Source organism: Aquarana catesbeiana, linkage group LG06 (assembly GCF_042186555.1).
Source record: "Aquarana catesbeiana isolate 2022-GZ linkage group LG06, ASM4218655v1, whole genome shotgun sequence".
Classification (NCBI taxonomy): domain Eukaryota; kingdom Metazoa; phylum Chordata; class Amphibia; order Anura; family Ranidae; genus Aquarana; species Aquarana catesbeiana.
Window position 1 is genome coordinate 250788927 of NC_133329.1, and position 22324 is coordinate 250811250.

At 40.4% G+C, this 22324-nt stretch overlaps 1 protein-coding gene across 1 annotated transcript in view; it reads left to right on the forward strand.

The window, feature by feature from the left end:
* Positions 1-21940, forward strand: part of ANKAR (ankyrin and armadillo repeat containing) — a 122863-nt gene extending 100923 nt beyond the window's left edge. Inside the window, exons 21-24 of the mRNA XM_073633179.1 lie at positions 12621-12730; positions 13736-13932; positions 16965-17011; positions 21694-21940. Of these exons, the coding sequence (XP_073489280.1) occupies positions 12621-12730; positions 13736-13932; positions 16965-17011; positions 21694-21890 (551 nt within the window). The 3' untranslated portion in view covers positions 21891-21940. The remainder of the gene's footprint in view (positions 1-12620; positions 12731-13735; positions 13933-16964; positions 17012-21693) is intronic.
* Positions 21941-22324: the final 384 nt, after the last annotated feature.

Sequence of the window (22324 nt, forward strand, 5' to 3'; positions counted from 1 at the left end):
ATGAAAGAAAATCCCAAATTTTGGGTTGTCCCCAGAAAAATAATAGAGGGGAAATCTTCCAATGGGGAAGCTAGTTCTGGTGACCTGGGGGGGGGGGGGCAAGGGATTCCCCTAATTTTTAGAGATTCCCTCTCATTTCTTGTTTTGGCTATGGGACAAGAGGTTAAGGTAAATCTTCGCAATGGGACTCAGATGGCAAAAAAAAATCTTGATTATAGTTCTACTTCTAATATTACTATTGTAAAATTGTAACAGTGTTCAAAGTGATTGCTTATTTAAAAATGGATTTCCTTAAAAAATTTTTACTGTGCCAACCATTTGTGCTAGAGATGTAAGCAACTGTACATGTTACATAACACCAGTCTGCCATTCTGTTTAAAAATGGCCATACATTATGCACTTTTCTTATTCAATTTCATTTAGATTTACCTTCAACTATGTAGTACCTGATTACATATAAATTGAAAGTGTTTAGGTTTAACCTCATATTATGTATTTTTAGTAAATCTGAAGGAAAATTGTACAAGAACTTTGTATAATGTATGGCCAGCCTAACTGTTTCTACTTTCAAGGACACAAAAAGTAGGACTTTTAGAGTGCCAATTATAAATAGTAAACAATATATTTAAAAATATATACATTTTATTTGAATAACAATATGTTTAACCACTTCAGCCCCGGACCATTTGGCCGGCCAAAGACCAGAGCGCTTTTTGCGATTCGGCACTGCATCGCTTTAACTGACAATTGCACGGTCGTGCGACGTGGCTCCCAAACAAAATTGACGTCCTTTTTTCCCCACAAATAGAGCTTTCTTTTGGTGATATTTGATCACCTCTGCGGTTTTTATTTTTTGCGCTATAAACAAAAAAAGAGCAAAAGTTTTGAAAAAAACGCAATTTTTTAACTTTTTGCTATAATAAATATCCCAAAAATATATAAAAAAACATTTTTTTTCCCTCAGTTTAGGCCGATACGTATTCTTCTACATATTTTTGGTAAAAAAAAAAATCACAATAAGCATTTATTGATTGGTTTGCGCAAAAGTTATAGCGTCTACAAAATAGGGGATAGTTTTATGGTATTTTTATAAAATTTTTTTTTTTTTTACTAGTAATGGCGGCGATCTGCAATTTTTATTGTGACTGCGACATTATGGCAGACAGATCGTACACTTGTGGCGCTATTTTGGGACCATTCACATTTATACAGCGATATATACAGCGATAGTGCGATTAAAAATGCATTGATTACTGTGTAAATGTGACTGGCAGTGAAGGGGTTAACCAGTAGGGAGCTGTGATCAGTGTCCTGTCACTAGGAGCTTGCGCTGCGCCCACAATGCCACGTCTTAAAGGGCAACGTACAGGTACGTTAATATGCCTGTACGTGCCCTTCTGCTGACGTATATCGGCGTGAGCCAGTCGGCAAGGGGTTAAAAATACATTCGATAAGCAATTGTATACGTTTCATACACCATTGCAGCCACTTGTACTCAACATGTTTTGCTCTGAAAGAGCTTCTTCAGGAAATTTATAGTGCTGCATGAAGTTAAATACTGCAAAGAGGATATATGATATTAACATTTGATAACATTGAAATATTATTACAATATAGTTACAGTAGTTATTAATATAAAAAAAAAATCACATGTAAATTATTATCAGGCCGAGAGGAAAATCTACCAATCTAAAGTCAATTCTTGAGAAGATCAGACAAATCTTCCAAAACCTGGGTCAAGGCAAAACATTGCAACCATAGGGAGAGAAGACTTCTTTAAAGCTATATAAAAGAAGTATATTAAATAACGTTAGATGAGATGTCGCTAATACCTAATATAAACACATCCAATTTGTCCAAATGTAGAAAATAACCTTACTCATTTGGCTATATAGATCTGACCAATGGATTTCCTCATTTCATTAGAAACAAGTCAATAACTACTGGAATGTGTGAGAGCCAATCAGCAGTTGGATTTTCCTGAATTTCAGGGAGCCGCCCACAAAGGAGGGAAAAGTATCCAGCAGTGGGAAATCCCACTATTGCATAAATTTAAAGGCTCAAAAGCACCCTTCCAGCAAAGCAGTCCTACAAAGAGAAAGCAGAAAAAGAGTTGTATATAATGTGTGTATTATTATATAATATCTCATAGAGATAATCATTTCATAAGGCATAAGCAATCCACAGATTACTCAAAAAGAAGGGCCAGGCAAACAATTCATCCTCCCCCAGGGAGAGGGCTGGCTTTTTATTTTTCAAATATAAATTTTTATTGATTTTTCATAAAAGGAGGTACAGAAAAGGTACAGTACAACTGTGGCTAGAACAGGCAATTAAACACACATGTTGGCCTTCGAGAGGGCCCAATTTCCATCTATAATGTTGACCATATAAGTTGTCACAATAGGCAGACAAAACAGTATTGTGCTTATACAAGTTTAACAGTAACTATTCCTGATCCTATGTATTTCTATATGTGGTGTTGTCTTAGGTACTGTTCTGTATGTTGAGTCGGATTGTCTATGCCCCGACCATAATAGCAAAAAATGGAAAGGAAGGAAGGTAGTAAGGTGTCTAGAGGTAGAAACAACAGTTGAGGAAATAGAAGATAAAGAAAGCGGAGGAAGAGGGGGGGTATTGTTCAACACGGGTGTGATGGATGTAGTGATGGTGTCACTATTTAGTTGGCCAGTTCCGGGATATCTGTTAAGAGTTTAGCAGGGACTGTCCTTCATCAGAGAATCCTCCAGACTTTAGAGTGTTTTTCTTGTTTTTCTTCTAGTTTTTTAATGTCTTCTACTTTACGCAGCCACAATCCAATGGATGGGGTTGTGTTTTGTTTCCATGTAGCTGGAATGCAAGATTTTGCGGCCTTGAGTATGTGTCGTACAATAGATTTCTTATACGACTGCGCCAGGATTGTGGTGGCATGCAGCAAGAAGAACGCTGGATCTTTCTGAGTTGTGTGATCTGTGAATTTTTGTATGACTGTCTCTATTGTTGTCCAAAAGTGTAGTAGTAGTGGGCAGGACCAGAAGATATGGAGGAGTGTCTGTTTGGCATCTCCAGCATTTATCCGTTGTGGTAGGGAAGAATCTGTGTAGTAACTGAGGTGCATAATACCACCTTAGGATCTTGTAGTTCGTTTCTTGTATTCTTGTGCAGATGAACGATTTTAGAGAGAATCTGAGAATGTTTAGTTTCTGCACGTCAGTAAAAGTACGCTGCAGGTCGCTTTCCCAATTTTGCAGGAACACCAAATCAGGTTGTTCCGATGGGGTGTTAAGTAAAGCGTATGTTTTTGACAGTACTTGGGGTAATATTCCCTCGTCTCTACAGTAGTCCTCAAATGTTGTCAAATTGCGCTTGAATTGTACTGGGTCTGGTAATGAGTGAATGAAGTGATGTAAACGGATTGCCTTTGAAAATGAGAGCTGGAAGCCCCCGGTGTCGCCCATCAGTGATTGGATCGATGTCCATTGATCCCCGTTTACGTAATGTAAAACACAGTCTTTACCTGCTGTCAAAAGCGTCTCATACTCTGATTGGTCTAGTCCTGGCGTAAATGCTGGGTTGCCTAGAATAGGGAGTAGCGGGGAATGTCTCGATGTCAGGGAGGATGTGTTTATCATTATTGAGCCTATGCGTAACATGGCTCCTATGATAGGATGTGTTGCCATGTCTTGAGGGAGTTGGTCATAGCACCATATCGCTCCCTTTAGTGGGACACTCACCTGGGCGCGTTCTATTTGCGTGCATAATTTGGTTTGTTCATGTCTGTTCCAATCGATAATTCTCCCTAGGTGTACTGCTTGGTAGTAGTTTTTTATGTCAGGAAGGGCTAGTCCTCCATAGTGTTTTGGTAGCGTCAGGTATCGTTTGCGTAGTCGTGGTTTCGTATGTGACCATATAAATTTGGTGAACAGTGAGTGCACTTGTCTAAAGTATAGCGGTGGGATCTTGATTGGCAGTGCTTGGAACAAGTAAAGAAATTTCGGTAGAATGCACATTTTGATCAGATTACATCTGCCGAACCAGGAGTGGAGTCCCCTGTTCCACTCATCAAGCAGCATTCTTGCCTTTGTTAACATTGGGGGGAAAATTGAGTTCAAATGTGCGTGTAAAGTCACAGGGGATATTGGTCCCTAGATAGACAAGATGGCTATCTGACCATTTGAATTTAAATTTAGTTTTCATAGAGGTTAGGTTGTCTGGTGTAATGTTGATGCCCATAGCTGCAGACTTGTCGAAGTTAATTTTTAGATTAGATATGTTCCCATATCTCTTAAATTCTTTAATAAGGTTTGGGAGGGACACTACAGGGTTAGTAAAGGAAAATAAAAGATCATCTGCATATGCAGAGATCTTCTTTTGGGCCTGGTCTATGGTAATTCCTGATATATCCAGATTCCGGCGTATCGTGCATAAGAAGGGCTCTAGTACTAGGGCGGAGAGAAGGGGTGACAGAGGACAGCCCTGCCTGGTACCATTTGAGATGGTGAAGGGGTCGGAGAAGACTCCATTGGCTTTTACCTGGGCTGAGGGTATAGAGTAAATGTTGGAGATCCAGTGTAGCATATTATTACCGAGTCCGATGTGTTTAAGAACGGAGGACATAAATTCCCAACCCACGCGGTCAAATGCTTTCTCAGCATCTGTGCTGAGAAAAATGCATGAAGTTTTGGTCGCTGAGGCCCTATGTATTAGATTAAGTACCTTGGTGGTATTGTCTCTAGCTTCTCTCGAGGGAACGAAACCTACTTGGTCTAAGTGTATTATGTCTGTCATATGTTGAGGTTGAGATAGTCTGTTGGCTAGTTTCTTAGTGAAGAGTTTAAGATCTATATTCAGGAGGGATATAGGTCTATAGCTGCTGCAGGCGGGTGGGTCTTTTCCCTCTTTAGGTATGAGGGAGATGTGGGCTCTTAAGGTATCTCTTTGTAAGTGTCCTCCCTCCGTAAGATTGTTGAATAGTTTGTTTGACCATGTATGGGCCTAGTACTGGTAATAGGGTTTGATAGTATTGTAGGGTAAACCCGTCGGGGCCTGGTGGTTTACCTGGTTTCATGCCTTTGATGGCGCATTGTAGTTCCATCAACGTGATGGGTTCCTCCATTGCTGCCCCTGTTTTCTCTGAGAGTTTAGGGATGTCTGATAAGGTAAGATAGTCTTTTATTTCGTTGTCACTATTATGCTGTTTCGGGAGATTGTATAAGGAAGTATAGTAGGCCTGGAATTCCTGTGTAATTTGGGTAGGCATTACTTTCTTGTGTCCCGAGGGTGAAATGATTTGGGGTATATATGCGTGTAATCTCTGTTGTCTAACTGCTTTGGCCTGTAGTTTCCCGCACTTGTTACCTGATTCGTAGGAAAGTTTCCTACAGAATTGTAATGCCGCTTTGGCTTTGTACTGTAAAATATCTACTGTTTGTCTTCTGAGAGTCAGCAGTTCTGCTTCTAGTGAGGGTATTGGGTTGCTTTTGTGTTTAGTTTCTTATTTAGAAGTAGCTGCTTTTCCCATTCTTGTTTGCTATGTCCTCCGTGTTTGATCAGGACCCCCCTGATTACGGACTTGTGAGCTTCCCATAATATCCCTGGGTCACAGTCAGCAACGTCATTGGTTTGGAAATAATGTTTCAGTTTGTTTGTAATGTCTGTCAGCACTATAGGGGTCCACAGTAGGCTTTCATTCAGTTTCCAAAACTTTGCTTGAGTCGTTGAGGTCTGTGAGAGGGTGTAGCGCATGGTAATGGGAGCATGGTGCGATCAAGTGATATTACCTATCACTGGGTCGTGCTCTGCCTCCAATTGGCCATATGGTATCAGAAAATAGTCGATACGTGAGTATATTTTGTGGGGGGACGAATAGAATGTGTAGTCCTTTTCCCCTGCGTTGTGAAGTCTCCATATGTCTATCAGCTGGGCTTCATGGAGATTTTGGGTGATGCGTTTGTGTACACTGGTTCGCACGGATGAGGTACCAGAGGATGTGTCTACTGTTGGGGCTAGGGGTACATTAAAATCACCTCCTAGAATCAGATGTCCCTCGCTGAAGTCCATCAGGAGGGACAGTGTATTATGTATGAAGGTATCCTGTCTATCATTTGGTGCATAGACAGTGGCTAGTGTCACTAGCACTTCCTCTATTAGCCCTTTAATGAACACATATTGTCCCTCAGGGTCTACCTTAGTGTCGCGGCAGGTCCAGGGTACCTTTCCCGCAAGGAGTATAGATACTCCTTTGGATTTGGCCGTAGGATTTGTGGCATGATAGGCTATCGGAAAATACCTGTTCTTCAGGCATGGTGGCATGCCTGTTTTGAAGTGAGTTTCCTGTATGAACACTATATCTGCTCGAGCTCTTTTAAGATCATTCAAGAGCATATGGCGTTTCTTGGGTACATTCAACCCTTTGGTGTTCAGCGAGAGGATGGTAACGTGATCCATCACGCCCGTGTTAAGGGGGGGTGTGATTGAGAAAAGGTTGGCGGGATTAGAGAAGGGAAGGGGGTAGGAATGAAAGAGCAAGGATAGCTCAAGAGAGAGTAACGCGGACAATAAACACTATAGATTGTCTTGTCTAGTACAAATTGTCAAGAAACAATCTTATGCAAAAGTCTGCAATGAAGCACACTCCGGTTGTCACCGGGTATGGTGCTTAGACCTAGTGGGGAGGAGGTTAGACTACGACCGGGGAAGTCTACCCAGACTCGTCCAGACCTCTCAGCCCTAGGGTATAACCTAGGGTATAACCTTGGCATGCACTCTGAGAGAATCAAAAAACCAAGAAATAAGTAAGCGAATAAACAAGTAACAATATATATACATTCACATGTGTAACCATATAGAATCCCAGATTCAGATCATTAAATGTAGATCCCTTAGCAATTACCTTAAAACTGTGGTTGGCAGAACTGGTGCCTAACAGGGGTATTGCCCCTTGGCCTCTGTCTAGTCTACCTTACCAAGTCGGTGTTTCTTTAATTCCCCTGTCGGTGCCCTCCGGCAAATTGTTCTGGGGTGGGCAAGCTTGAGATATGTCTACCGCAAGTGCGGTCGTGTTCTCTTGTAATAAGGGACCACGTCCGTCCCTGTCAGCATCAGCCCATGTTCCCCAAAAGTGGACTGGGGGAAGCATAGAAAAATGGTATGTCACTTCAAAGTCGCTGAGGTCAAGTCAGCCCCCCATTTTAGGAACACTTCCCTTCTGCTCAGAACCCTACTTGAGATGACCCCTGGAAGATGTCAGTGGTCTCTGTCTTCCATTAGTATAGTCTAGGAGCTCACCCCTTCCATACATATTAAATGTATTGCTTAGTATCTGGTAATATTGACTGCAGTGCAGTATTATCGGGTTGGCCCACCGTGGGGGGGGGTTGTGGACTCAATGAAAATAAGTCAGGGATGTAGATGGGTGGCTATGGTTGTCCACCTCCACCACACCTGACGGGTAGGCGGGGCCCCCCGGTAGCCGGTGTTTAGAGAAAAAAATTAAGGCCTTAAAACCTTCACGGGCATGTCTAATGGTCCACTCCACCCTAGTCCCCCATGGAGGCCAGACCCTGGTAAGGCACAACAGCAACCTGTAAGGAATAAAACATCTGTTAGGTGATAGTGTTTCTGTGAGCTCTCTTGCTCCTATGAGGATCATGGAACTTCCCCAGGTACATGCAGGCTCGTAAATTGTGGGACCACAATTCCTCTTCTCAGTGGGAGTGTGTCCCCATCTGCCGTCACTTCCGTTAACCCCCATCTCCCCACAAAGTATTCCTTTCAAAATCACATTTGGTTCCTGGATGTAATAGTGTCGTCAGTATTGTGACACATTCAGAGTTCTAGTTCAGGAGTTCCAGTGCAGGTCGTTTGGAGTTCATGTGGTGGGGGGGAGGTAGCTTCCTATTAGTGGCAGTCTCAGGGGCCAGTTTCAGGTGTCCATATCACCCGGTGATAATACTGGGGGGGTTCAGGATCAATTACCCGGTCCCATTTCCTACTCCAATCCCTGGTGACCAACCCCCTCCCACCGTCCATCACCGACCGCAAATGCCAAATCAGTGGCTTGAGAGTTAACTAAGGAGTAAGGATTGTGACGAGTTTTTATCAGGAGGAAGATTGTACCTCGTATAGGTGGCCTCACATTGGGGAAAGGTGTCAGGGGGCTCCAACATGGGGGGTATAACAAGGGGGTAAAACAAGAGGGACATTAGGGCCGAGGCACTAGTGGTGGTATTGGTCTGTGTAAAATCTCACCGCTTCGGCAGCTGCCGCTAGATTTCCCTGGATTCCTCTTGTGAGGTGATGCGGGATCTACGCCGGCTTCTCTGTGGTCTCGGCGAGCAGGTTCTCCTTTGACTCAATCCGCCCAGGCGGGGAGTGAATCGTGGGATCACCTGGAGCCAATCTGAAACTTCTACCAGGTCTGTTTCCAGGAAATCAAAGAGTGCAGGGAGTTCTGATGGCAAACGTAGGGTGAAAGATTGTGATTGTTTCTTGAATGTCACCGCAGTGGGGAAGCCCCATCTGTAGGTAATGCCGGAGTGCTGTGCGATTTCCAGTACAGACTGCCGGATCTCTCACAAGGTGGCTTGTGAGAGATCCGGCAGGATCTGGGTAACCTCCCCATCGAATTCAGTGTCTCTTACCTCCCATGCTTTCCGTAGGATGATTTCCTTATGTGCTTATTCCAAGATTACTATTACAATCCAAGACCCCTTAGCTTTCCCATTCACTAGTCATAGCTCAATGTAGGGTAAAACAGACCACGCCAGTCTTGGAGTACATCAGGAATAACCTTTTATTTCAGATTTTCACATAAATATATACAGCAGGATGACAAACTGTCACCAGAAACCTAATTAACATGAGCTAATTATCTAAACCTTTAGACAGCCTAAGTGACTAAGAGACATGACCTTTAGGACAGACTTCTCTTTTAGCTCAGAAAACACAATCAACATTATCCACACAGAACTCCTTCATACAATAGCAGGGTTAATTAGAACAAACAACAATGGGTGAAAGACTCTTAGAAGCTGTGGCAAGCCAGACTAGACTCATTTACATTATAGACGACAACAGACAGATGGCTGGAGTTGATGACATTAGCATCTAACAGTATGTGTCCCAACAGTATGAATCAGCCACTATTTGTAATATGGCAAATATAGGCTTCCCAAAGTCTGTGTCTCCTGGGGGGATATGGACCTGAATCCAAAGTAACACCACCTCAAGGGTCCCCAGGCATACAGCTCACAAAGAGCACAGTTCCCCCAAATGCCAGGGCCCATGATCAGGCGGCAAGAGGCTAGCATTCAGTCCCCTCCAAAAGCCTCTGTCCTAGCTAGGTCTGTCACATCGGGTAATCCCCGGAGTCGCAGGTTGTTCCTCCTGCTGTGGTCTTCAATTTCTTCCAGGTGTAGTTGCTGGGTGAGCACCGATGCTGCCTGTCTGGCTTGAGCGTCTTCCACCTGCCGCAATCTCCTCTCCAGTGCCGTCACTGTAGCCTCCCCTGCTCCCATCCGTTCTGTTAGTGAGGTGATGTCCGTGCGTACCGCCGCTATGTCATTTCAATGGGAGGCTTCTAGCCTGCTGGCAAGGGATTCTATGTCGGCTCTCGTAGGCAGGGCCTGCAGCAGCGCCCTTAGCTCTGCATCCGCCTGTAGGGTGAGAGGCGTCAGGTGCGGGTGGATAGAATCTTGGGAGTAGAGGCGGACTACCGCTGGTGTGTCGAGCTCTCCTTCCAGGGTGTGTGAGGCCATGGGTGATGTATGTGAGTCACGCTGTATTAAACTCACATGTCCGCCATGCCTTGTGGTGTCCGCCATCTTAGGGGCCGGAGATGACTCCTGGGAGCTGGGGAAGTATCTTTGAATTTCTCCGCTTGCATGTGGTCTGGGAAGCGGCTTCTTTCTGTTTTTCCCTCTTCGCTTCCCAGCAGAGTACATGCCGTGTTTTCTGATTTACAGTCAGGACCATAAATATTGGGAGATCAACACAATTCTTTTTGGCTCTATACACCACCACAATGGATTTGAAATTAAACAAATAGGGTGCACTCAACCTCAATACTCCCCCCACCCTTTCTTTTCCTCTTCTTTCTCTCCCTTGCTCTTTTGCTCTCCCTTTTTATTTTTGTTAGTCTACGCAGGCTTTCCTGCCTTGTATTGTTGCCCTCGCAATATTGCAAAGAATCAAGAAGTGATAGTAGTATTGCCGCTCATAAGTCGGGGGGGGCTGGGGGCCTCCCGTCCACAGTGTAGATCCCATAGGGGGTGGACGGGTGGGTGCCCGCCACCACACCCTCTCGACAAGGAATACATGAGTGATATGGTAATGATTCTGGGGCAACTAAAGTATAAGGACAGACAGATGTAGAGATGTTATACTTAGCCAGTTAAACTGTTACATTTCGCTACATGTAATATGTGCAGGCCATGTTGGCCGAGTTCTGTTCTTTTAATTTCTTCTAAATTGCTGTTTGTATTTAAGAAATATGTATTGTATATTTTCTATATACTATTTTCAATAAAAATATTGGAAAGAAATTAAACAAATAAGGTGTGCTTTAACTGCAGACTTTCAGCTTTAATTTGAGGGTATTTACATCCAAATCAGGTGAACGGTGTAGGAATTACAACAGTTTGTATGTGTGCCTCCCACTTTTTAAGGGACCAAAAGTAATGGGACAGATTAACAATCATCCATCAAACTTTCACTTTTTAATACTTGGTTGCAAATCCTTTGCAGTCAATTACAGCCTGAAGTCTGGAACGTATAGACATTACCAGACGCTGGGTTTCAACCCTGGTGATGCTCTGCCAGGCCTCTACTGCAACTGTCTTCAGTTCCTGCTTGTTCTTGGGGAATTTTCCCTTCAGTTTTGTCTTCAGCAAGTGAAATGCATGCTCAATTAGATTCAGGTCAGGTGATTGACTTGGCCATTGCATAACATCCCACTTCTTTCCCTTAAAAACCTCTTTGGTTGCTTTCACAGTATGCTTTGGGTCATTGTCCATCTGCACTGTAAAGCACTGTCCAATGAGTTCTGAAGCATTTTGCTGAATATGAGCAGATAATATTGCCCGAAACCTTCAGAATTCATCCTGCTGCTTTTGTCAGCAGTCACGTCATCAATAAATACAAGAGAACCAGTTCCATTGGCAGCCATACATGCCCACGCCATGACACTACCAGCACCATGCTTCACTGATGAGGTGGTATGCTTTGGATCATGAGCAGTTCCCTTCTTTCTCCATACTCTTCTCTTCCCATCACGCTGGTCAAGTTGATCTTGGTCTCATCGGTCCATAGGATGTTGTTCCAGAACTGTGAAGGCTTTTTTAGATGTTGTTTGGCAAACTCTAATCTGGCCTTCCTGTTTTTGAGGCTCACCAATGGTTTACATCTTGTGGTGAACCCTCTGTATTCACTCTGGTGAAGTCTTCTCTTGATTGTTGACTTTGACACACATACACCTACCTCCTGGAGAGTGTTCTTGATCTGGCCAACTGTTGTGAAGGGTGTTTTCTTCACCAGGGAAAGAATTCTTCGGTCATCCACCACAGTTGTTTTCCAGGTCTTTTGGTGTTGCTGAGCTCACCGGTGCATTCTTTCTTTTTAAGGATGTTCCAAACAGTTGATTTGGCCACACCTAATGTTTTTGCTATCTCTCTGATGGTTTTGTTTTGTTTTTTCAGCCTAATGATGGCTTGCTTCACTGATAGTGACAGCTCTTTGGATCTCATATTGAGAGTTGACAGCAACAGATTCCAAATGCAAATAGCACACTTGAAATTAACTCTGGACCTTTTATCTGCTCCTTGTAAATGGGATAATGATGGAATAACACACACCTGGCCATGGAACAACTGAGCAGCCAAATGTCCCATTACTTTAGGTCCCTTAAAAAGTGGGAGGCACATATACAAACTGTTTTAATGCCTACACCGTTCACCTGATTTGGATGTAAATACCCTCAAATTAAAGCTGAAAGTCTGCAGTTAAAGTACATCTTGTTCGTTTCATTTCAAATCCATTGTGGTGGTATATAGAGCCAGAAAGAATTGTGTCGATGTCCCAATATTTATGGACCTGACTGTATATTGCTGAAATTAGGGCTGGAAAGGCCAGGACAGACCGGGAGCTCCGCAAGAACACGTCCCTACTCAGCCATGTCCAGACCACGCCCCCAGGGCTGGCTTTTTGTTGTTCCTGGGGAGGATGGATTGTTTGCCTGGACTGTCACCTTGCTAATGTAGGGCAATGTGACTCTGAAAGAGGAAAGAAAGAGGAACCCCCTGACTCCTCATACAGGAAATGGGTTCTAAATATCTGTTGATAAGTAAAGAATTAAATCATGTAAAATTGAATATACAATTTAGGTCTATTAAATTGACATATACAATGTATTTACCTTTTATCTGAATATTCTGTTGTGATAACTACTCTCCATATTTATTGGTGCTTTTCAAGTGACAGTAGTGTCCTAAAAAATATTACTCAGATACCTAACTTTTTTAAAAATTTCCTATCCCTTCAGTATCCAAATTTTTTTTTTAATTTTTTAATTAAATGAATGATTTTTGAAAATCTGTTATTATGGCAACATTTCTTTTTGACAGGGGAGTTGCTGGCTTGTTTGGCTCACACAAGGGCCGGCATACCAGAAGCCATAACTACGCTGGGAACTGTGGAGTGCCTTTGTAACCATTTAAAGTCTGAAGAAGAAGAGGTAACTAGTAGATTTATTGAAATATGTTTTTTATCTTTTTTGTTTTTTGCTTACAGGATTACACTGATATACAGTAATTTTATTCGCCAATCTCGCTGGAGGAAAAGGCTTCCTCATTCTTTTTTCCTTTGCATACCTTCCCTTTCTTGCATGTTTTGTTTTCTTTATTTTATTTATCACCTAACTTTATATTTTAAGCAAAAATGAGTACTGAACATAAACACGGGATCATACTCTGCTTCTAAATGAAAATCAGTTTGGAGTCAAGCTCATATGTAAAATATTTAGAATGTGTTTATAGACCACCATACAGATCAACTTTTCCCTAAACATACAGTAACAGTAAATTAGTCTGAATTGCAACACTTAAAACTGGGATCATTACCCACAACAGTCATACTGATTGGCCTTTGTCTAATGCAGGTTTTAAAACAACATCTGATTGGTTGCTATATGTAATTGTTTCATTTTATTTTATTTTTTATTTATTAAATCTACTGTTATGCCCTGTACACACGGGCGGACTTTTCGGCAAAAAACGAACGGACTTGCCTATACAAGATCACACCAAAGTCCGCCGGATTCGTACGTGATGACGTACGACCGGACTAAAATAAGGAAATTCATAGCCAGTAGCCAATAGTTGCCCTAGTGTTGGTTTTCGTCGGTCTAGCATACAGACGAGCAGATTTTTCGATAGGAACTGGGTCCGGCGGAGTTCCGCTGTAAAGATTTGAAACATGTTCCAAATCTAAAGTCCGTCAGATTTTCAACAGAAACAGTCCGCTGAAGGTCCGATGAAGCCCACACACGGTCGGATTGTCCGCCGGATTCGGTCCATCGGACCAGTACGGCCCAAAAGTCTGCTCGTGTGTACAGGGCATAAGACCCACTGACTTGCTCACATGCCTTTTATGTACCCCATGTTTAAGATTTTAAGTTAAAAAAAATCTAAACATATGTAAAAAAGAATATTTTAACTTATAATAACTATCGTGTGCAAAGGTTCGTGTAGCCTGTGCTGATGCGTTGGGTTATTTATCATTCAACCGTACTGCCTATCGTCAACTTTTAATGGAGTGCAGGAATCAACCAGAACTGTATGATCTGCTCATCAACAACCTCAGCAAAGATGGAAAAATCTCCAAAGACTTTATAGAAGAATTTGATAGTCAGAGGAGAATTGGACTCCCCTCCCTCAGGTAAGTAGCATCAATTTTATTTGGTAAAGGTTTTTGTTTGAACATAAAGATGTTTAATTGTGTTGCCAGTTTGTGGACAGGCATCTTGCACTGCAGACATCTTCAAAACAAACAACCCAAAAAATAGTATTTTCTAGTCTAGAAGAAGCACATGGATGAAAGTCTAGAAGAAGTACATGGATGAAAGTCAAGCTTCAGCCAGAAAGAAACTAAAGTCTGCTGGGTGGGGGTGTGCCCTCCACCAGCAATGGCAAGTCCATCTTCCCCTCTACTTCTTCTGGGTCCTCCATTGCGCCTCTTTTGCCATTTGGTGGGCCACTGATGAAGTAACTCCTATGACTTTGAATGTCTCTTCTCTCAGTAACTCTTAACTTCTAGAAATTTTTATTGCAGGTTTAATGTGCCACAAAACTTGTGCATAGAATAGGAAATGTTTATAATCCCTTATTTTTTTTGCTATCTGTGTCCTGTGGGGAAATTTAGCCTCACTTTCTGTCTGGGAGACACAATAGCAATAGATAAGAAATCTCTCCATTGTGAGGGAAAAGACAATTGTCACTGTTACCAGTGCTCCCACTGGAAATTGTCTCCTAACCCATGATCTGTTGTCAACTTTAAAATGTGGGATTTCCCATCACTTCTATTCAGTGGCAATAGTGAACAGCACATTTAGAGGATGAATCATCCTATCGAAGGCAGACAGCAATAAAAAACAGGCATGTGTTCCGTTTTCAAATCTATCCAAAACTTAAAAAAAAAAAAGTCTTGGCTTTAGAGGAACCCCTGAATAAAGCTCTCACTGACCTTGTAGCTGCAGGCACTGAGTAGCGAGTCATCCTCATAGTTCACAAGAGAAATAGTGAAGGTGTTGAAGTCTGTTCTTGGCAATTTGCTCTCTCCTCCTCCCAATGCGCTGCTCTGTGTCTTACATTATAGATTAGAAGGCTGAAAGGCTGCCAAGTTACTCATGTTTTGGAGGAGCAGAATATGCTAAACTTCTGAAAATAAAAGTGCCTCTGCTGTAAAGGATTTTCTCCACAGTGCCTGCTGCAAGTAAGGGAAAAAGGTATTTGATCCCCTGCTGATTTTGTACCTTTGCCCACTGGCAAAAAAAATGATCAATCTATAATTTTAATGGCAGGTTGATTTTAACAGTGAGAGACAGAATAACAACAAAAATATCCAGAAAAAAATGCATTTCAAATAAGTTATACAGGTAACGAGCTGAGATTAGGAGCACTCTTTTAAAATGAGTGCTCCTAATCTCAGCTTGTTAGCTATATAAAAGACCCCTGTCCACAGTAGCAATCAATCAGATTCCAATCTCTCCATCATGGCCAAAATCAAAGAGCTGTCCAAGGATGTCAGGGACAAGATTGTAGACCTACACAAGGCCGGAATGGGCTACAAGACCGTTGCTAAGCAGCTTGGTGAGAGGGTGACAACAGTCGGTGCGATTATTCCCAATTAGAAGAAACGCAAAATAACTGTCAATCTCCCTCAGTCTGGGCATCCATGCAGGATCTCACTTCATGGAGTTTCAGCGATCATGAGACTGGTGAGGAATCAACCCAAAACTACACGAGAGAATCTTGTCAATGATCTCAAGGCAGCTGGGACCATAGTCACCAAGAAAACAATTGGTAACACACTACGCCGTGAAGGACTGAAATCCTGCAGCGCCCGCTGTTGGAAGTTTGCTTATGAACATCTAACTGATTGAGAGGAGAACTGGGTGAAAGTGTTGTGGTCAGATGAGACCAAAATCAAGCTCTTTGGCATCAACTCAACTCGCCGTGTCAAGGCAACAAAGGAGTGGCTCAAGAAGAAGCACATTAAGGTCCTGGAGTGGCCTAGCCAGTCTCCAGACGTTAATCCCATAGAAAATATGTGGAGGGAGCTGAAGGTTCGAGTTACCAAACGTCAGCCTAGAAACCTTAATGACCTGGAGAGGATCTGCAAAGAGGAGTGGGACAGAATCCCTCCTGAGATGTGTGCAAACCTGGTGACCAACTACAAGAAACGTCTGACCTCTGTAATCGCCAACAAGGGATTTGCCACCAAGTACTAAGTCATGTTTTGTGAAGGGGTCAAATGCATATTACACTCACTAAAATGCAAATCAATGTATAACTTTTTTGAAATGTGTTTTTTAAATTTTTTTTCCTTATTCTGTCTCTCACTGTTAAACTAAACCTACCATTAAAATTATAGAATGATCATTTCATTGTCAGTGGGCAAATGTACAAAATCAGCATGGGATCAAATACTTTTTTCCCTCACTGTTACACAAGTAATTGAAGGCTTGTTTTAGGGTTCATGTATTGCTTGTTAAAATACTTAAATCTTTTAATGTCTATAGCCTGGGCACAGTTGCACTTTTTTAAAGATTTCTGTAAAAAAAAATTAATCTTTCCTAATATACAGTATTGATTGTAGGCAGATTTTAACGCAAAACAGTTATCTTTCTAAAGCTCACTAAATTTTTCATATTCGTGTATGAAGGTTCTAAGGATGTTGGGTGTGTTTTAAAATTTACTATAATTCCAGCTGTGTCCCCCTACCATCCGATCTCCTTTCTCTCCTGGGATTCTCTTATTTTCTTTCTAAATCCACCCCCTGCTGCTTTTTTTAATTAGAGCATTGTAAGGTCAGGGTTTACTTTGCAAAGACATAGCATGTTGTCTTTATTAGGGAATTCATATGCTAAAATTTGCAATTACTTAATATATCTGTATATAAAATGCATGGAAATCACCATGACTAAAAAACAGTACTGATCTCTACCGAATATGCTGCAAGGCCCTTGCCTTTATTCTCCAAGTGCAATTATGCGTCTTAGGAGGTTTGAGTCTTTAAATGTGTCCATGATTATTGGTTTAAGAAAAAAACATCCCAAAAGTAATGATAGCTAATAACAATACAAGTTGATAGGTGTGTTTTTTATTGATTAATCAAGCAGCACCTATAATTACAAGTAACTTGTTCTTTTAGCTTTTGGATGCTTATTGTGTCTGTTTTTTTTCTTATAGTTTAGTTAAAAATGGTGGCCCTCCTGTACACCCAACATCATTGAAAGGTAGGATCATCTTAGACTGCTGTCTTATTACATTTTTATTTTTGCACTGAATGATCAAGTTGATATTTGATTGGGATACAGTGAAATGTGTAACTTTTAGATAACTCTGTAATAATACGATTTTACTCTCAACATATTTGTTCTGTTTTTTTTCATTAATTTACAAATTAAGAAGCACTTTTAAATGTAATGAAAGCGGCACTACGAAAATGACACTCACAAAAAACATTAAGCATATACACTGATATTTTCATAGCAAGATGGTGGACAGGTGTGCAATTTGAATACAAACCCATCTTCCCATCATGTGCCTGCCCTCCTCCCAGAACAGCATCCTATTAAAGGTGCAACAGGATTTTCTGGGCCTCAGTGTCTGTAAGCTGTTCATTCTTTGATTCCTGTAAACAGGCACAGGGCGTTTTGGAATCCTCCCCCCAAACTTTAGCTCTTTACCAGTCCCCTGGAAAGGTAAGTTGCTCATCACTCACAACCTGGGACAGGTAGGTAGTACATATAATATTTTTACTTTTGGGATTTAGGCACCTTCCTTTATGTACTCGAGGTGTGCAAGAATCCAAGGTACCTTCTGTCCCTGCTTCTTGAAACCCCAGATGGATGCCCTCTAGCCTTAATGCTATATAGATACCCATCAGTTTGCTGGTGTGCTGCACAGATAGTCCTGGGTAGATAAGCTTTTTGGCTTTTCTAGAAGAATATTTAGTGTAGTACTGCTCCTCTCACCCTATACATAAGCAGTGCTGGACCCAACTGATGATGGACAAGGCAAAGTAAACACCACCCCTGCATTCCTGGTAGTGTACATTCTACCTTTGAGTACCTTACTTCTGGTAAAGTATATAAAATTACTTTTCAGGCCACAGTTGGTAGGGACACTTGGTGCCATGTGCCCTTAGAAGAAGGTACCTGTGAATAAAATAAGATGGGACACCTGGAACATCTCCAGTCTACTTTTCACCAACTTTAGGCATCACAAAATTAGAAATTGAATGACAGTAGTTCTGCGCTTAGGAATATAAAACCTAGGAAAGGACTGCTGCCCCCCTATAATGAAAATCACCAAGGTGAAATCCAAAACGTGAAAAGTTATTGTAAGTAGGGGATTGGCGCTGTCCAACTGTGATGATAATTATAAATGAAGAAAAATGTTTGCTCAGCATATATATCCCAAATATTCGTGTCAAAAAATATTAAATATTATTGTGCATATAACAAAGACTGAAGTGTATCAAGTGTACATAATCCACCTATACAGTACAATACGGTAAAGTGCAACGTGCTCCTAAAGTGCGTGCAAAAAATCTATGCAGAGGATGGCCATCCTCTGCATATCAGGCTCTACCACCAGTGGTAAACTGATACATCTGGAAGAGAGCTTGTTCTTTTGAAAACCAAGAGACTTACAAGTTGGATCACCAGATGAAAATAGAAGAAAGAAAACCTATAAAGGAATACAGCCATCACATCTAAGAACTGAGCAGGATAAAGCACCCCTGGACGGAGGATCACTTCCCGGTTCCGATATCGCAGGATTGTCTGCATATGCCCTTTACCCCTGCAGGGGTTAGGGAGTCCGGTGAGTGCAAACACAAGTGGGAAGGACGGGATATTAACAGTTGAATGCTGTGACCACGCTTTTCTTCACCAGGAGGACATTTTTTAGGATTTTTTTGCGGACATTTACTTTTCATAAATTTTGTTTTTTACACACCAACATTTTTTTTGTTTGGATTTTTATGCACATATGCTGGGAATTTATATTTTATATATATATATTTTTTTTCACATCTTCTCTCCAATTAATTGTTTGCTTTGATTGCCATAATTGTATTTTTCATGCACACATGCTGGGGTCTTTTTATATTTTTTTCACTTTTTATTCTCCACATAATTGTTCGCTTTGAATATCATTATTGTGTTCATATATTGGATCTTGTTTCTTCTGCCATTTTATAAGATATAGGTACCTTTTCTATACATATACAACCATTGAATATAAGATTTTTTGCACGCACTTTAGGAGCACGTTGCACTTTACCGTATTGTACTGTATAGGTGGATTATGTACACTTGATACACTTCAGTCTTTGTAAACACTTTGTTATATGCACAATAATATTTAATATTTTTTGACACGAATATTTGGGATATATATGCTGAGCAAACATTTTTTTCATTTATAATTATTATCACAGTTGGACAGCGCCAATCCCCTACTTACAATAACTTTTCACAAAATTAGAAATTGTCCTAAGGTTGTTACAAGTATCAATGCACATGCTGTTATGCTTAAAGGGATTGTAAAGTCAGAAGGTTTTTTTATCTTAATGCAGTCTATTGTCAGATGTTTATACTGAAATATTAACAGTATTATATTTATGGAAATATGTAAAAAATCTATCATTAAGAAGATTTTCACATCTTTCCACAAATCAACCAAATAATTCAAATTTGTTTATCCATGCTAGTTTGAAGACAAAAATGAATACAGCGATGTGCTAAAATATATATATTTATTAACTAAAAGTTCAGTGCAAAATAATAGCAAATATAACTGGTGATGATACAAAGAATAAATTCAAATATCAAATATATTGGATTGGTGATACAAATGATGAGGAAATTACCCACGAGCTCTTGTTACAAAAATACCATATCTCATGACAGCTTGGTAAATAGCTTTCCATGGCTTTACAGACTATGAAAACAAACACGTTGCAATTTCTTCTCAAATAGACCTTCAAGCTTACACTTTAAAAATGCACGTTATATTGTGCACAGAGTTTGGTAATTTAACCAATACTTATTTATGGTAAAGATAATTGTCTAATGAATTTTATGTTTAAACATATATCATAACAAAACTATTGATAGGACTTTAAAGTCAGTTTTTGTTGAGATATACAACAATGTGTATTTCATTATATTTGAAACATAATTATTTTGTACTGGAGTTAGAAATAAAACAATTTCAATACTATGCTACAAAGTTTAAATGGTTTAGTAATGTATATGCTAAATAATTCAATATCAAAAGATAAAATAGAAAATTTATACTTTACCGGAGATCTAAGAAGTTTTTGTTTTGAGAGATATCAGCTGAGAATCCCCAAAGTATTTCTCTACCATTCCTACATTTTTCCGTTCTGTTTTCCTCCTGCTCTCTCTCCTTCCATTGTTCCAATCTTCCTCTCGATCCCCCTCACTGTTATCTGTCTACGCTCTATATTTCCCCCCGGAATGGGTGTGGAAATGCCTTTTACGTCATAAGTGATGTCAAACATGCGTCATTTCTTGTCCAAAACCTATAAGGACGATCTTGGACCCACGTATTCACAGTGGTCAACAGGGGGCAGTGTTGTATTGCTTAACATACCAAATTTAATTCCTGAATAACCTTTTGACTTAAGCTTAAATGAAGAACATCAATTTGATAAGGATGTCTCTATAAGGGCATTCATGTCAAACTTTCTAGACTTACTGGCTCTCAATGAGATATATGTATTTGAGAAAATATACCCCACACAATGACTTAACTCTCACATATCTTGGTAGTTAGGAAATACAGCACTAAAACCTCATGTATTATTTTACGAGAATTCTTACTCTCAGAGACTCCATACATTTAGACTTTTCAAAATGTTACAAAATGCTATGTCCATATGAATAAAGATATACCAATATATTTTTATGAATATATCCAATATATTATGAATATATTTTGGAAAAATCTGAAAAAAATATATAAACCAAAATAGGTAACATTGTTCAATTAATTATTCATATAATTACTCAAATATAATGTAATAATATTATAATGAGAATTATTGCTAATATAATCATTTGTTATAAGTATTAAGGTTTGTTTAAAAGGCAGTTTTAAATAAACCTTATTTTGGTTTCTCATTACCGAAAAAAAAAAATTACGCCTGTAATCTCATGGTTCCCTTATCTTGTTTATTTGGCTAAGACTCTTCAAGATTTATAACTTGGGAGAATGTGCACTGGGTCCTTTAAGAGAAAAAAAACTCTAGTAACAGTGTCTATTCATCAGCCATTAACTTATTTTTAACTTTAGAGAGAAAAAATAAATATCACAAAAATGGCTTCTCTCGTGTCAACAAAAATATATGTAAAATAATATGATTTTGGCCTTCTAAATTAATCCTTTTAACCTCAATATTTCTGATACTATGCATTCAAATAAAAAGCCTTCTGTGTGCAGCAGCCCCCCTCTAACACATACCTGAGGTCCCTCTCTGTCCAGCGATGTCCATGAGTGTCTCAGCCGTCCCAGATTTTCCCTCCTGATTGGCTGAGACACAGCAGCAGTGCCATTGGCTCCTGCTGCTGTCAAAGTCAGATAGCCAATCAGATGAAAGAGGGGGCAGGGCCGGGTCAGGGCTCCGTGTCTGAATGGACACAGGGAGCTGTGCCTCGGTTCGGGTGCCCCATAGCAAGCTGTTTACTGTGGGGGCACTCAACAGGAGGTAGGGGCCAGGAGCACAGAAGAGGGACCCGAGAACAGGTAGATCCGGGCTGCTCTGTGCAAATCGACTTTAACAGAGCCAGTAAGTATAACATCTTTGTTATTTTCATAGGAAAACAACAAGACTTTACAATCACTTTCAGATATTTATATTATGTATTACTGTTTTTTTTAGGAATCCAAGACGATCCTGACTTAAATGTTACACACCTGAGTAGGCGTTTCCAGTCTAAGTCTGCAATGGTTTGCATGCCACAGAAACCTAGAACAGCTGACCCTACCAGTGAGAGAATCTCTGTTTCGGCTGTTACAAGACCTAAGACTGCTCACCTGGGAAATGTGAAACCTTTTCAACAGAAGGCATCTAAATAAAATACATTTCAATTAATTTCATTGTTTTGAATAAGTTCACCAATGCTTATTTTTGTATAAAAAAGTATTCTGTGTTGTATATTTTAAAAATATGTTAAAAAGAGATGATTTCCCAGCACTTCCTGTCCTAGTGTCAACAGGAAAATAAAGAAATCTCTTTAACCATTTGCTGACCGGGGCAATTATTTAAAACACGTTAAAATCTGCAATCTTGCAATTTTTTTGGCACACGATATTTGTGCAACTCTTTTTATCAAACAGAAATTGTTATAATAAAATGAATTTTAGTCCACACAAACACAGTAAAATACCCAATTTTTGGTAAAATATAAAAGATGATGTTGCATCAAGTAAATAGATACAAAACACGGCAATACTTAGAAATGCATGCTCCTGAGAAATGGTGACAAGCTACGATACCTAAAATTTTTTAT